Source organism: Talpa occidentalis, unplaced genomic scaffold, assembly GCF_014898055.3.
Source record: "Talpa occidentalis isolate TD23 unplaced genomic scaffold, MPIMG_talOcc4v2.1 talOcc4.7, whole genome shotgun sequence".
NCBI lineage: Eukaryota > Metazoa > Chordata > Mammalia > Eulipotyphla > Talpidae > Talpa > Talpa occidentalis.
In genome coordinates this window covers 92708965-92725981 of record NW_023605083.1, presented here as the reverse complement: position 1 = coordinate 92725981, position 17017 = coordinate 92708965, and the positions used below count along the sequence as shown (strand labels likewise).

Sequence of the window (17017 nt, the reverse complement as noted above, 5' to 3'; positions counted from 1 at the left end):
ATTTCTGCTTTGGTTTTTATTATTTCTTTTCTTCTACTGGTTTTGGGGTTTTTTGTTGTTCTTTTTCTAGATCTTTGAGCTTCAAGATTAGGTTGTTTCTTTGAGTTCTTTTTTGTTTCTTGATGTGAGCCTCTATTGCTATATATTTTCCTCTTATTAATGCTTTTGCTGCATCCCATACATTTAGGAAATTGGTGTCCTCCTTGTCATTCAATTCAAAGAAGTTTTTAATTTCTTCTTTGATCCCCTCATTAGTCCAGTGGTCTTCCAGTAGTGTGGTTTTCAATCTCCATGAGATAGGAGAGTTCCTTGCCTTCTTTTTATGGTTTATTTCTAGTTTGATGCCTTCATGGTCAGAAAAGATGGTTGGTATGATTTCAATCTTGGTGTATCTGTTGATGTTTGTCTTGGGTTCCAGTATGTGATTGACCCTGGAGAATGATCCGTGTGCACTTGAGAAAAATGTGTACTCAGATTTTTTTGGGTTTAGTGTTCTATAGATGTCTGTTAAGCCCAAGCACTCTAGATCCTTATTTAGAGCTTTAGTGTCTTTACTTATTTGTTATCTCGTTGATCTATCCATTGTTGATAGTGGTGTGTTGAAGTCTCCCCCTACGTATGTGTTTTCTCTGATGTCTGTTTTCAAAGATAATAGTTGTCTGATATATTTTGGTGCTCCTTCATTTTGTGAATATATGTTAATGAGTGTTATTTATTCTTGAAGTATTGTCCCCTTGATCATAATGTAGTGACCTTTGGGGTCTCTTTTTATCTTTTTGAGTTTGAAATCTGTTTTATTTGATATAAGTATAGCTGTTCCTGCTTTCTTTTTTTGGTCCATTGCTTGTAGAATTGTTATCCATCCTTTAACTTTGAGTCTATTTTTATCTTTTGTAGCTAAATGTGTTTCCTGGAGACAGCAAAAGGTTGGGTTTTGTTTCTTAATCCAGCCTGTGACTCTGTGTCTTTTTATTGAAGAGTTTAGTCCATTTATATTTAGAGTTAATATTGATATGTTAGCATCTGTATTTGCCATTGTGTTTGTCTTTCCTTTGATTTTATTTATTTATTCTTTTAATAAGTTTTTTTTTTTTGGCCTTCTTTCATTGTTATTGTCCCTTTGAGGTTCTGGCTTTAGCACTCCTTGTAGTATTTTTTGGAGTAGGGGTTTAGTCGTAATGAAATTCCAGAGTTTCTGTTTGTCTGGGAAGGTCCTCATTCTTTCTTCATAGAGAAAGGAGAGCTTTGCAGGATAGAGTTCTTGGTTGGCATCTGTTTTCTTGGAGTCTGTTGACTATGTCCCTCCACTCTCTCCTTGCCCATAGTGTTTCTTTGGAGAAGTCTGATGTCAGTCTTATTGGTTTTCCTTTGAATGTTATATGTTTCTTCCCTCTTGTCAGCTTCATTATTTTTTTCCTTGTCTTGAATTCTTGGGAGCTTTACTATTATGTGTCTTGCTGTGTTTTTCCTTTCGTCATGGAAGTTTGGTGTTCTTGCTTCTTGTATATAAATTTTCAGCTCCTTCTTCATGTTTGGGAAGTTCTCTTCAATTATTTCTTTGAATATTTTCTCTGTTCCTACATCTCTCTCCTCTCCTTCTGGTATTCCTATAACTCTTATATTTCCTTTCCTCATGGAGTCAGATAGTTCCCGAAGTCTTTCTTTGGTCTTTTTCCTTCATACTTCTCTTTCCTTTTCTGTTTTGGTTCTTTTTATTTCTGTGTCTTCAAGAGTACTTAGTCGTTCTTCCATTTCATCTATTCTGCTTTCATTGCTTTCCCCAGAGTTCTTTAGCACCTTCATTAATTGTTTGATCTCCTGCATTTCTTTTACTTCCCTCTTTAGGGACTCAATTTCATTCTTCTGAGCATTGTTTTCATTAATGATTTCCATCAGTTTTTTCATTATGGCAATTTTAAATTCTTTTTCTGGAAGGCTCAGAAGTTCTTCCAAGTCACCGTAGTTGCAAGCTGGTGGGTGTTTGTTTGTTTGTTTGTTTGTTTTGTGTGTGTGTAGTGTGTCTTTTTTCTGAGGTGTTGCTACCCTGCTTGTAGTTTTTCTTTTCCCTGCTGCCTGTCTTCTAATTTGCCTTATGCATTGGGACACTGTGCCGCTGGTACTGGCTGGCATCTTTTTGGTGTGTTCTTTTGGGAATTTCAGAAACTGGCAATCCAAACGAGTCAAAAACTGTTATGCCAGAAGTCTAGTGAGGCAGTGGTACTTTGAGTATGTTAACGGTCACTGTCACAGAATCTCTCCTCCTTCTGTGTTTAGTTACAAAGGTGCGTCTTGAAGCCCCACAGACTTCCCTGGAGGTGGGGCAGCTGGATTGCACTCTGGGTTCTAAATTTCTGGATTCTCCTCTGGGCTCCAACTTCCTTTCAGGTGGGACTGGGCTTGTTGGGGCCTTCAGCTCACCTCTGACTGCACAGGGAACCTTCTCCCTCTGGCTCCACGGGGAGCCTTCTGCCAGATTCAAGCAGTCTTTATTGAAGAAAGGTCCCTGTTCTAAAATGGTGCTTTGGAGACAGGCACACTCTTCAGCACCCGGTCTGCCCCAGCCATTTGTGCCCGCTCCCCCTCTGGGCTCGGACTGCTGGCCAGAAGGGGCCTGGCATGGGCGAGCTTCCCTGCTCACCTCTGGCTCCTCCTTGAGCCTTCTGCAGGTTTCAAGCAGTCTTTATTGAAGAAAGGTCCGTGTTCTTAAAAGGCGATGCGGGTATGCACTCCCCTGTGTGCCGGGTCTGCCCTGGCCTTGGGTGTCCGCTCCCCCTCTGGGCTCAGACTGCTGGTCAGAAGGGGTCTGGCTTGGACAAACTTCCCAGCTCACCTCTGACTCCTCTGGGAGCCTTCTGCTGGTTTCAAGCAGTCTTTACTGAAGTAAGGTCCCTATTCTAAAATGGCAATTCAGATACAGGCACACTCTTCCGCACGCTCGGTCTGCCCCGGCCCTGGGTGCCCACTCCCCCTCTGGGTTTGGATTGCTGGCCAGAGGGGGCCTGGCGTGGGTGAACTTCCCAGCTCACCTCTGGCTCCTCCGGGAGCCTTCTGCCGGTTTGAAGCAGTCTTTATTGAAGAAAGATCCCTATTCTAAAATGGCGATTTGGAGACAGGCACACTCTTCTGCGTGCCTGGTCTGCCCCGGCCGTGGGTGCCCGCTTCCCCTCTGGGCTTGGACTGCTGGCCAGAAGGGGCCTGGCATGGGCGAATTTCCCAGCTCACCTCTGACTCCTCTGGGAGCCTTCTGCCGGTTTCAAGCAGTCTTTACTGAAGAAAGGTCCCTATGCTATGGGGTGTTGGTGATTTTTTTTTCTGGTTGCTCGGTGGCGCCAGAGATCTCTCCTAGTGTCCTTGGGGAGCTGTTTTTTTTCACCCCGTGGGACAGGGGAACAGAGTGGGAGTGGTGGGGAAAGCCTCAACGACTTTGGGGTGCTGTGTATGCCTTGTGCCCCACCGTCATGGGGATCCCACGCCCCAAATTTTGTGCCCCGGGTCTCAGTTCCAAAGCCCTCAGGTCCAGGATGCGGGCTGTAGCCCAGTTCAGTGTCCGCAGAAATGGCGCCTTTTGCACCCCACTCCCCTGTCCGGGCGCCTGGTTTCTGATTACTCAGTGAGGGACATTCACCTCTGTGAGGGCCCCCGCGCCTCTCCCCGCAAGCCTAGGTCGCAGGCACGGGGACCTGGGCAGGCGCGATCTGTGTATGCTTTTCAAGTGCGCTGCTTTTCTGCACAAGCTTACCGGCTGGCCTGGGGCTGTGTGTAGGTCTCCGGGAGTCTTTGTTTTTCTCTAATGGCGCCTGGAGCTGTTCACTCACCTCCACCGCGAATCCTGCAGGGTTCTCCACAGCTCCAGTTCACGGGGTGTGGTGGCTGAAATAGTTCCTTTCCACTCACAGTCCTGCTTGATGCGTAGTTTGTTCTTGTTGGTTGTTTTAGTTTTTTTGTTTTTTCCTCCTTTCTGTTGGTCGGAGAGTGCCGACTTTGTGGGTGGGGGAGGGTAGCAGGGTTTTGAGCTTACCTCCCTTCTAATCCTCTTTTATGGCAACTTTCTTCTTCAGGTAGTTTGCTGGAGTTGCCCGTTTATCTTCCGTGTCCCAGTTCTCACTGGGACCTGCCACTTTTCCTCCCTATTAACTTTTTTTTTAATGGGAGATCTTACTTGCAGTGTTTCTTCACTGCTATGTTGATCCGCCCTCTCCTTGTCATCTGTATATCATCATGGTTTTGATTTTCATTTCTCTAATGATTGATTTTGAGCATCTTTTCATGTTCTTGTTAGCCATTGTGTATTTTCTTTGGAGAAGTATTTATTCAAGTCCTTTGTCCATTGTTTAATTGGGTAGTTGGGGTTGTTGTTGTTTTTTTATGATTTATTTATTTATGAATGCAAGAATTGGGGTACCGGCCAGAGGTGCAGGGATGTAGGGTATATGTGTGAGAGAGAATTCAGCAGAGGCAGAGCGGGGAACAGAACAGGCAGACTGACTGAAATACACTGCTGAGGGGAGCAACGGGTGAGACAGGAGAGGTCTGCTGTGCCATGTGGGCAGCTCCCTGGCTGGCTGGGGATCAAACCTGTGCTGCAGAGGCCTTGGACAGCCTCACAGTGCTGTGCTCAACACCCTCTGCCACTAGGGAGGTCCCTGGGGTGGTTGTTTTTTACTGGATACCTTGACACTTTGTTGTAGACTGGTCAGTCACTATACAGCATTTCTTTTTTCTTTTTTTTTTTTTAATAGAGGCATGTTTTATTTATTTATTTGTTTGTTTGTTTGTTTTGTTTATACATGCACTGGGTACAGTCAGAAGCGCGGGAGGGTGAGAGAATTCACCAGAGCCAGAGCGGGGAGCAGAGCAGGCAGAAAGACTGAAGCACACTGCTGAGGGGAGCAGCGGGCGGCAGGAGAGGTCTGCGCGCCATGTGGGACCCTCCTCCGGTGGCCGGGGAGCAGCCGGGGATCGAACTGGCGCCGCAGAGGTCGCCGGCAGCTTCGCAACCCAGCGCTCAACCACTGCGCCACCGGGGAGGCCCCTATACAGCATTTCTTTTAATTGGGATTGGGTTTTAGTGTTTTCTCATGATTAAATTGGGGTCATATGTTTTTAGCAAGAATCCCACAGAAGTAATGTCATGTGGTTTTCATCACATCATTTTAGGGACACATGTTGTTGATATGTCTTATTATTGGTGATACTAACTTTGATGATGACATTAAGGTGGTGCTGGGTTTCTCCACTGTGAAGTTATCATTTACCACTTTGTGATTGATAACTTTCTAGGGGGAAATACTCTGAAAATATGCAAATATCTTGTATTTCCTCAAAATTTCACCCACAGATTTGAGCAAGCACAGGACCATATGCTTTGGTCCTTTTCTTCTTCCCACCTGTGGGACTAAGCCTTCCTTCAAAGCATGGGCCTGGAATATTCAAGAACACCAGAGGAACTCATCGAGCCTGAAGCCCCATGTGTCTTTCCATACTGTTTGAGGAGTCCCCCAAGAGAAGAAATCCTCCTTCTTGCTCCTTGTGGGGCTGCCTAAGGAGGCTGGGCCTGTGCCTGTACTTTAGGGGAGATAAACCTGTCTTGAATCATGGGCTCATGTCAACACGTGAAAAGTTTTCGCTCTGTGCCTATTGGGGGTCCCCATCCTGCAACTCTAGTCCTCACTGTCCTGTTCAGACTCCCCAGTAAGGTCTCATCCTTACTGGCTCAAAAGAGGAACTAGGAGGTGGTGGCAGGCCCTGTTGCTGAGCACACCCTACAGTGGAAAGGCGGGCCATTCCTGTTCCGGAAGCAGTTGGAATTTCATAACAGAGCTCCTCTTAGTGAGCTCCTCTTAGTGAGCCAAACCTTTGAAAAAGGGTGCTTGAGGCCTACTGCTGGGCAAGACATGACTCCTCTTGGTGTGTGGGGTGGATACTAAGAACAAACGCTGGACATGAGCGGTTTTGTTGATAGTTCACCCTAGAAGGACCCCAGTAGGGTGAGTGAGATGGCGCAGTAAGGTTCATATTCTGGCTTTGCCAACTCCTCACTGTGCAACCTTAGGCAAGTGGTTTAACTTCTTTCACAGATTTTCCACTTCTTCATCCCATTCCCTTCAGTTTATCCCAGAGATGGTACAAACTTCACCCTTGGGGAGAGCAAGAGGGTGATACCTTTTCCCCCTTCTTTGTCTTTATCCCAAAGTCACTGGGGTTCTGCTGACAAGTGACAAGAAACAGCTGGTGTCTGACTCATATGGAAGTGAGTGTGCTGTGAATGAAGTGCTGGGCAACCCCTGGGCAGCTCAGCTGAGGATCACCCCACCACAGCCCCCAGATTCCCCCTTCCCTCTGCTCCCAGGGCCTGGCACCCTGGGCAAGTCCTGTCTCTAAGAGCTGGGGCAAGCTCTGGAAGGCCACAGGATGCCAGGGAGGCTAGCACACCAGGAATGCTACCCAGTGCCTGGGGATAGAAGCTCCTTGCATGGAGAAGACCTTGATCATCTCCACTGAACAGCTGGGACACTGAGGCCAGGAGATGAGAAGTCTCGGGAAGGGAAGAAGCGTGGGCTGGCAGGCGTTGTGAGGGGCTTGGAGAGCAGCCCTGGACAGTGTTCTAACTCCCTAAGGATAGGGGTGTGGTGGAAGTTGTCTGGCCAAGAATGTTCATTTGCATCTTGCATTCCCAGCAGTTACAGTGGGATGCAGTAGGGCAGGATGACTCATTCCTGCCTTGTGACACAAATGACTTGTCCATGGCATCAGGGGCTGGGCAGAGGGGGCTTTAAACCTGATTCACAGTTCAGCCCTCACTGCAGGTAGAAGTCATCTCGCACTTTAGCCGAGAGTACTGCTTCTGTGAGTCCTGGTCTTCTCTCTGGAAGGGGCAAAACTGGTGGGAAGCTGGTATAGACAGATGTGATGTCCTCAAGATTGCCAGTGACTGACTCATATGGAGTTAAGCCCTCACTTTTCATGGCAGAAACATGAATTGGTTTTATTTTTCTACCAGTCGCTATATCCATCTCTGCCGAGGAGTGTGTACCGTAGTGGTTAATAGCCGGAAACTCTGGGTTCATATTCTGGCTTTGCTGACTCCTCACTGTGCAACCTTAAGGTGGTTTAACTTCTCTCACAGATTTTCCTCTTCATCCCATTCCCTTCAGCTTACCCCAGAGATGGTCCAACCTTCACCCTCTTACTGCGCTATCTCCCTCATCCTACTGGGGTCCTTCTAGGGTGAACTATCAACAAAACAGCTCATATCCAGCAGTTGTTCTTAGTATACATCCCCGCACACTAAGAGGAGTCTTGCCTTGCCCAGGAGTGGGCCTGCAAGGGCTCATGGGTAGAACAGGAGCAATTTGCTGGCTGAGTAGAAAGTTAAAACAAAATGGCAGCATTCAGCCCTGGCAGGCAACCATTCTGATAAGGGAGTCTCTCTTTTTTTTTTTTTTTTAATTTATACAAGAGCAGGGGTACAGGCCAGATGTGCGGAAGGGTGAGAGGATTCACCAGAGACAGAGCGGGGAACAGAACAGGCAGACTGATGAAACACACTGCTGAGGGGAGCAGCAGGCGAGACAGGAGAGGTCTGCTCGCCATGTGGGTTGCTCTGAGGCCAGCAGGGATCGAACCAGCACTGCAGAGGTTGCGGACAGCTTCATAGCACTGTGCTCAACCGCCTGCGCCACCAGGGAGGCCCCTGATAAGGGATTCTCTTAAAGCCCCTCTGCTCTTGGCTTTGGGGAGAGAAAGTAGAACCCTTTGAATGGCTGACAATACCTTCTTTCCTCCCAGTTTTTACTTTCTTTTTTACTCTTTGGGAAAGGTTTTATTTCATTTTTTAACTGAGGTGACATTGGTTTACATCATTGTTTGTGTGTTAGGATCTCCCTCCTCAGGTGTTGTTGCCATATCTCACCTATAACCAAGACACCTATAGTCCACCACCAAAGTCCACCACATTCCCACTTTTCTTGCATTGATGTGGGCAGTGTGTCAGTGGGGACAGACCCCTCACCCGAGGGCCCCCCCACCACGACAATTGGCTGTGACTATAGACTGCAGTATGTAGGCCACTCAGTACCTGCTGGCCTCAGCATGCTCCTTCCTGTGGGCCACCCTCACCCTCCCGGGGATGTCGCCAGGGTGAAGTGTTGGACAGCTCACAAAGGCTTCTATTTATTGGGCCCACGGATCCTCTCAGGCTGGGGGAGGAGGGGAAGCTGGGAGGTTCGCCTATGCCAGGCCTCCATTGGCCAGATGCCCTGTGGCACTGCTGCTGGGCGCAGCTGGGCTCTCCTTGCTCTTTGCATGTCATTTGCGTAGCTCGACTCTGAACTCTTTCTGCTTGTGATTTCCTGGTCCATCCCTGGTTCCACGGTGCTATATCTCTATTTCCTCAGCTTCCCTCTGTGTGACCTGGTCTCACTGACCAGCAGTGGGATCTGCCTGGACAAGGTGAATGCAGCAACGCTGCTGGGGGAAAGGGTGGTCGTGGCAAAGACTGTATCATGATAACTTTCATGTCTTGAATGTTTATTCGTCACGTCCGCTTTGGCCCTGTGGGGTTACCACCACTTCCATTTTACAGATAAGTAAACTGAGGTTCCACCAAGTTCAAGATTTTGTCCAAAGTTGTGTGATTAGCAATATCAAAGTCAAGATTTGAGTCCAAGTCTGTTGTTATCAGGCTTAACTCACTGTGCTGAACTGCCTGATATCGACTTTCTGAGAGACTCAGACACCCTCTCACATAACTAAGAAGCTGGGCTGGTCCTGATGAAGGCTCTCAGAATTTGACACACCTGACACAGTTCCCAGCAGATGCTAAATCCCCTTCTCAGCAGCCTTCTGTCCTGGGCTAAGCACCTTCACCCCAACTTCTCCTCAGTAGGACAAGGGAGGGGACTAAGTGAGGTCTCTGGATAAGTGGTAATGTGCCAAGCCTCAGTGAAAGCAAAAGACAGTGGCCAAAGTGGAGGTGAGAGCAGAAGAGAACCGGTGCATGTGGCCTGGGCACCCAAGCAGAGGGTTTGGGGTAGGGGACCGTGTGGCAGCAACCCCACAGGGCCCTAGCATTGGCTTACCCAGCATGCCAAGAGAGCTTCTCTGTGGCTCTCTGCCCATCCCTCAGGGGTGGGAGATGCAGGCTTGGAAATCCAGAACAAAATTGATTCTGATTTTTCCTTTGAGGTCCATTTGCTCAGCCCATTGGGATGAGGCCATGCCCTGAGAACCCCCTGTAGGGCAGAGGAGATGTTTGGCTCTACCCAGTAGGACAAACAGACCTCTGCACTTCTCTGCTCCCACCCCTGACCCTCACTTCCTGCCGCTCTGTGGTCTGCTGGTGGACTCCCCAGGCTCACCAGTGTCTGTCCCCCACACAGGCGATGACTCAGGATGCAGCCAGGGACCACGACATGCACGGAGGACCGCATCCTGCATGCTCTGGAGCGCTGCTTGCACGGTCTCAGCCTCAGCCGCAGGTCCACATCCTGGTCAGGTAGGTCTCAGGGAGTGGGGGAAGCATCTTGGGGCCCAATGAGGACTCAGGTGTCGTGATAAACCCTGAGTCATGCTTGGAAACCTGACAGAAAGTAGGCCCTCCATAAGCGGCATTGTCACCCCTTTCATGATTATCTCCCTCACCCCCAAGGGCCGTGTCTTGCTTCTTTAGCCTGTGCAGAAGTGTAGCTCCTTGAAGAGAGTGTTGAATCTGCTCAGAAATACTATAACTGCTGATTCCAAAAGAGCAGCTGGGAATTTGTAGGCAACTTTCCTGTTTACTTGGTTTCTAGTTCCTTTCACAGCAGAGATCCAGGGAACAGGAGGCTTCCATGTTCCCTGTCCCCAGGACTAAGAAAGGGAGGTATCTGCAGAATGAGGCAGTTGTGGCTTTGAGGACTCATCCTAGTTGTAATTTTTTTTATGCTTGTCAAGATATTTCACATCCCATATCTCACTTGCCTTCCTAACTACCCCTTGGGACAGATACCCACTGCTCTCTGAACTTATCAGGAAGGAACATAACTTCCTACCTCGGGGCCTTTCTACCTGGCACTTTTCCCTCAAAGTTGCACATAGCAGCTCCTTCTCATACAGGTCTCAGCTCAAATGTCACCTCCTTTGAGAGACTTTCCTTGGCCTGTGGAATTAAACAGACCTAAACTAATACTGCCATTCACTGACTATAAACCATGCAACACCTCAGGACCCCACTTTCCTAGCCCATGAAATGAGAATAACAACACAAATCACCTTCGTGAAGGGAGGAGGGGAAACTCAGGGGAAATAATGTCCACAAAGGCCTAGCACCTTACTGGCATACAGTAGGAGGTGAGTAAATGGTAGTTTTCTTCCTTCTTCCCCTGAACCAGATTTTGATGAGGCCTAAGCTAAATTCAAGAATACAAATATATCTGACTTTTGCAAATTTTACAAAGACCTGTGACCACATAAAAACACTGTTAGATGCATCCGGGACTTTGGAAGGAGCCTTTGCACACAAGGTGGCCTGGAGCTTAAGTTCTATGAAATTCATGGTTAATCCACTTGTGCCTCTACTGCTCTCACTTCCCTACACACACACACACACACACACACACAAACCCCTAGCTGACCTCCCCTTTAATTTTTAGGGGTTTACCCTTGCTGACTGCAGGGAAACAGAGATTGACAAAGAAAGTCTGGGGAAGTTACAGAGTGACAAATGTTCATTGTAGCTTTCAAAATATATGTGAATGTAGCTTCCCCTTCCTGGCCTCCATGGCTAGACAGTCCTGGCAAGTCTCGTGGCTGTCATCAACTCTGCCTTGTGTCCTATGGGTGGAGCTCATTCTTCCAGCATTCTCTGCCTCTACCCTTCTTCTCTGCATCTCAGATGCTCCTGTACCCACTCTAGGAAGCCAGGGTAGGGGAGGTGGTGGGAGAACTGGTGGTCTGCAGAGGCAGGAGCTCAGAATCATAACCCAGTTATTGGCCTCTAAAGGAATCCTAGAGCATGTCCATGTCTCTTGAGCCTCCTATTTGCAAGACTGAGGAACTTGTCCTTATAGCGTGATGGAGCATGATAAGGTTGAATATTAATCCAGTATTTTCTGAGGATCTTTCCTTAGTAAAGAATGTCCTCACTAGGGATTCCTATTTTTCTTCTACCCCAAGCTGACTGCTCGCCTGTCTCTCTTTCCAGCTGGGCTGTGTCTTAACTGCTGGACCCTACAGGAGCTGGTCAGCAGAGACCCAGGTCACTTCCTTATCCTCCTGGAACTGATCCTGCAGAAAACCCGAGAGGTGAGGGACAGCCAAGGATTGAAGGGCAAAGATGAGGCCAACCTTGTGGACTCAAGAAATGGGTCCTTACAGATGTCAGTTCTGGGATGCCTGAACCATCACAGGGTTTGGCAAAGTCCCTGGGACCACTGGGCTCTCTGGTTCAAGGGTGCTTATGGATTGGCGGTTTCTAGGAAGAGATGTGGTTCTCTCAATGAGAACACAAGAAGTGAGAACCAGAGTTCAAAGTTTAATGGCTTCTTGAGACAGACCTTGCTTGTAAGTCATGACAGTGACTAGAAAGGAAAGAGAAAGCTGTACCGAATTCCCTTCCTCAAAAAGATCCATAAGAATAAAAATACAAAAGAGTAAATAGATTGGGAAAGTAAACTGAGACTTCCTCCAATAATTCAATAAATAAGCCTTTTTTTTTTAATATCCAAAAGGTCAGGTTTATTATGTAAAAAAAGAAAGTAAAGGATGCTTGCACAGACACAAGTGGGGAAGAAAGAGCCGCCCGGAAAGGGACAGGTTTGTTAAAAGAGACGCCTGCATAGACACAGTAGGCAGTGTTGAGAAGAAAGCTGCCTAAATAAGCTTCTATGGCTAAGAAGAGGAAGTGTGTTGAATGCTGAGCTAGACTGAGGTTCCAGAACAGCTGTGAGTCCCTGGAGAGAACTCTGGTTCTTCTATAAAGTGTTCTTTTTTAAGTTTCTGGTTTTTTTAAATACATGAGTGAGTTAGAAAACATGTGATGTACTCTTTAGGTAACTGTTCTGTAAGAACAAAGACTTGGTTTATCAGGATACCCAAGATTCCAATTCTGCCACAACCATTTTTCTGGTGCTTTTACACCCGGATCACGAGCAGACCAACTAGAAACCCACCTTTGGAGTGCTTAAGTTATACTGCCAACTACACAGAATCAGCTACCATTTAGAAATAGAAAGGGTGTTGTAGGAAGTACCCAGCAGCAGGTATGTAGACATATGGTGTATTTAGGGTAAAGAGAAGAATCCTAAAACTCAGCAGAGATGATGCATCTTCAGCACCCATGAGCTCCACAGTGGGTCAAGAGATCTTTAGCGTTTTGAGCCAAAACATTAAATCCTGTGTGCCTGTGGTGTGGTGGGCAGGTGCTGTCAAAAAGACAGTTCACAAAAGAATAAATAGAACTTATAAACAAATATGGGGAAAAATGATACCTCAGTTATAATAAAATAAATGTAAATTAAAGCCATAATAACACAACCTTTGCCTAGCAAATTTGGCAAAAAAAAAAAAAAATTGTAGGCCATGCAGGGAAAGGTATATATAGTGAAGATGTACTTTCATATATCCAGGAATCATAAATATCCACATCCATTTGGAAAATAATTTGACACTGCATTTCCATCATCATCAGTATGTTTATAGTCTTTAATCAGTTGATTCATTTATTGAACTCAAAATAATCCAAATGATAGAAAAAAGAAAAGCGCCAAAAAGTTTTTGTTGTAGAAGTGTTTAAACAGCAAGGAAATAATCTCAAATATTTAAAATGAAACCAAAATGATAGTGACCTACTAGAAGGAATAATATGCACCTAATAAAAAATGATGGCTATTATATATTATATATTAAATTATGTTTAATATATAATCAAATGGCATCAGGAAGATTTATGAAATGGTCTAGGGGAATTGAAACATTTGGAAGAATACGGTGTGAGATTTCCAATTCACACCACATAGCCGATAGAATTTAAATGGATTCAAATTCTTAATTTAAGAAAGTGAAGCTTCAGGGCCTCCCCGGTGGCGCAGCGGTTGAGCGCTGGGTTGCAAAGCTGCCTGTAGCCTCTGCAGCACCTGTTCGATCCCTGGCCACCGGGCGAGGGTCCCACATGGCGCGCAGACCTCTCCTGCCGCCCGCTGCTCCCCTCAGCAGTGTACTTCGTCATCATGCCTGTTCTACTCTCCTCTCTGGCTCTGGTGAATTCTCTCACCGTCCCGCGCTTCTGACTGTACCCAGTGCTTGTATAAATAAATAAATAAATCTTAAAAAAAAAAAAAAAAGAAATGGTCAAACTATCAATATTTTCTAAAGTAGAAAATATTTAAAAAACAAAAAAGAAAGTGAAGCTTCAAAGAAAAGAAGAAAAAATATAGAGATATACATATATTATCCTTGCACACAAAAGCAAAAATTCACAAAGGAAAAATTCAACCTTTGTTATTTCTGTACATTAAAAAAGTCATACAATTAAAAGGCCAAGCAACAAACCAGAAAATATATTTACAATGCAAATAACAAGTCAATGTATAAGTAAGAGAGAGAAGAGGGTGGTCTTAGATATCATGTAGCAAATCAGACATTCATTTATACAATTATATGCAGAAGATAGTAAGAGTGAAAAAATACATACTATAACTGTGTAATTGCAGAGGAGAATTCATAGAGAAAACTGGTATAAAGGGAAGTATATTGAAACATTAGCTGTGCTTGAGTTTGGAAGAAGATATTGTGAGTTTTCTGAGGTTTTTTTTTTTAACATCTGTTTTACAAATTTTGTCTTATGGTTACATTGCTCTTCACTTGAGAAAAAGAAAAGAAAGAATAGGGCACGGGGCACCCTGTGCCCTGGGAATGTGCCTCATCCTGCCCTCTGTCCTCTCCACAGGTCCTGGAGAAGGGCACCTATGATCTACTGGCCCCTCTGGCCCTGCTCTTCTACTCTACTGTCCTTGGTGTAAGTTCCAGGGTGGGCTGGGGAGTAGATGAGGGAAGACTCTCCTCCATAGGATGGGGGTAGGGAACATAGCCTCACATCTCCGGAGACAGACAAGAGAAAGAAATCATCAAGCAGTGACACTGGAGATGGGTATCAACCTTCTGATGACCTCAGAGAGAAGAGGCTTCTAGTAATTCCCTGCAGATGCCATTGTGTCTGGCATATCTTGGATCCCATGGAAGAATTTCTCTCACAGCCTGTTCCCGGGTTATGCAAGCCTTCTGTGGAGGAGTTGTTTTTTTTTTTTTAAATAATAAATTTTATTTTTATATTCCCCATACAATTGCAGCCCCCCCATTCTGACCCCAATCCCTCCCCTCCCGCCCCCGCCCCCCAAAAAGTGTCTCTGGTTCATAGTTTTTTGTTGATTTTGATTTTCACTTTCTTATAGTTATTCATTTCCCTGGTCCCTTATTTAAGTTTTCTAGATTCCTGCTATGAGTGAGACCATCCGGTATTTTTCTTTTTCTTTCTGGCTTATTTCGCTGAGCATGATCCCTTCCAGTGCCATCCATGTTGCTGCAAATTGCATGTGTTTATCTTTTTTGAATGCTGAGTAATATTCCATGGTGTATATGTACCACATCTTCTTGATCCAGTCATCTATTTTTGGGCATTTGGGCTGTTTCCAAAGCTTGGCTATTGTAAATAGCGCTGCTATAAACATAGGGGTGCAGGTGCTCTTTGGAATTGATGTTTCTGTGTCCTTTGGGTAAATACCTAGGAGTGTAATTGCTGGATCATATGGGAGCTCTATGTTTAGTAGGTCCAGAAATCTCCACACAGCTCTCCATAGTGGTTGGACCAGTTTGCACTCCCACCAGCAGTGCAGCTGTGGAGGAGTTTTATGTGTACCTCATTTTGTGGCCCAGGGGTCAGGTTCACCAAGTTTCCCCTTGTGTTCACTAGACCGGTGACACTAAATGACTCCATCCATATTGAGTCAATCCACTTCAAAGAATAAACATTTGCCTCTGGTCAAGATACTTAAATACAAGATACTTAAATCAAAGACCATTTTCTGAAGTGAGGGACACCAACCGCACCATTTAGGATGACCTCCAAGGTGAGAGCTTTTCAGAGAGGTACTCTTAAGTGTTGGGCAGAACCATGTTATGTTTGGTAAACACCAGGTCCTTACAGTAGAGACATCCCTGAGCGCCATTTTGCCCATCTGTAACTTACTCCCTGCAGGTAACTTCCTGTTTTTCTTGGCCTTGTTCTGGGACACAGCTGCCAGGAAACATATGTCTTTTGTGGAACAATCCAGAAGGTCTGTTTTGGAATACCAGTAAGTATTCTCTCATCCAGACCTCTATGTTTGCCCCTCTGTCTCCATCCCAGACACCACACTTCCCACCAGACTCAGATCTTCTTCTGAAAGCAGCCAGAACCTACCACAGATTCCTGACCTGGCCTGTTCCTTACTGCAGCATCTGCCAGGAACTGCTCACCTTCATTGATGCTGAACTCAAGGCCCCAGGTGAGTGGTGAGGCAGCAGGCATGTGGGGTAGAGATCATGTGGTCAGGAGGCTTCCAACTTTTTTGGAACTGTTCTTTGGCCATGACCCTCCTCACATCATATACCTCAGCTCATCTCTTCCCATGACCCTGTTCCAAAACCCTGGGGGCTCCTTTTCTTGGTATACATGGCACTAGATGGCTGAAACCAATGCACAAAAGTGGTAAGTCACAGAGGAACTCTTAGAGGAGGCTGTGGGGCATGGGTTCAGGGCAAGAATATATAACCTGTGCCTAAGGCCTGTGCTTTTACTCTGGTTAATAAAAGGGTCTCTGGGGCTGCCATGGTCAGACAGAACCCCTATCCCTCCCCTCAACTTGCACAGTATTGAAAGAGGCCCTTGTTTGTTCTCTTTGCAAATAGGGAAAGATATGTTTGCATAAATTCAGTTGTGGAAGGTGTCTGCTGCTAGCAATAGACAGGTCGATGAGCACCAGGACAAGTGTGGCCTAGCACTAAGTTTTCATATGTAGGGCCTGTAAAGTGGGAGTTCTTGATAAATTATAGGTGTAAGAGATTTAAATTAGGTATAAAAAGACTATTGTAGAGCAAGAGAAAATGTAATCAAGTACGATGGACTTTAATATTAGAGTAATTTATCCCATCAGTGTTTCAAAGGAATAAGGTCACATAAACATCTCAATAGATGCCTTAAAATTGTGTGATAAAAGCCAATAGCCATTCCTGATATTGAAAACCCCTCTAATATATGGAAACTGTAATATATGGAGGTGTTCTTAATGAGGTCACCCCTCCCTCTGCCCATGATGAAACACTAGAGGCATTTCCATTTATGTCAATAATCTTCCTTTTTGTGTTTATAGGTATTTTGCCTATGCAAAAGAGAAAAATGAAAAATATGTCCTCTACTGGAGAAGATAAAATTCTAATTATGTGGGGATCAGACAATTGCTTGTCTGTCAGGACAAAAAAGGTTGGCTAAAGAAATGTCAGAGTAGTAACTAAGAGTTTTCCCCTATAATACCATTGATCAGTAAGAAAATATCATGGAAAAAAATTGACAATAGCAAGTAAAGATGTAAAATAAATAGAAATATGAATAACTCACGTAGAGAAAACAATTGTCTGAAGGATGATTTAAGAGACAAATTGCTGAAAAGAATAATACTAGGTGTTAGGGAAATAAATCTAACTATGATAAAAATATCAATAATATCTTTTTAAATTTAACAAAATAAAGCCCATTTAAAAGAACAAATGCTTATATTTTACATATATTTATATATAGCATTTATATATTTATGTATTCTTTTTTTTTTTTTTTTTAAATCCTTTTGCCTTATTTATTTATTTACTTACTTACTTACTTACTTACATAAGCATTGGGTACAGTCAGAAGCACGGGAGGGCGAGAGAATTCACCAGAGCCAGAGCGGGGAGCAGAGCAGGCAGAAGGACCGAAGTACACTGCTGAGGGGAGCAGCGGGCGGCAGGAGAG

The 17017-nt window shown here is 45.3% G+C and overlaps 1 protein-coding gene across 2 annotated transcripts in view; it reads left to right on the top strand.

The window, feature by feature from the left end:
• LOC119232047 (phosphoinositide 3-kinase regulatory subunit 5) overlaps nt 1-17017 on the top strand; it is a 137477-nt gene that overhangs the window by 30976 nt on the left and 89484 nt on the right. For both annotated transcript variants that reach the window (XM_037493932.2, XM_037493967.2), the window contains exons 2-5: nt 9381-9496; nt 11183-11283; nt 13925-13993; nt 15380-15518. In XM_037493932.2, coding sequence (XP_037349829.2) covers nt 9394-9496; nt 11183-11283; nt 13925-13993; nt 15380-15518 — 412 coding nt within the window. In that variant the 5' untranslated portion in view covers nt 9381-9393. The remainder of the gene's footprint in view (nt 1-9380; nt 9497-11182; nt 11284-13924; nt 13994-15379; nt 15519-17017) is intronic.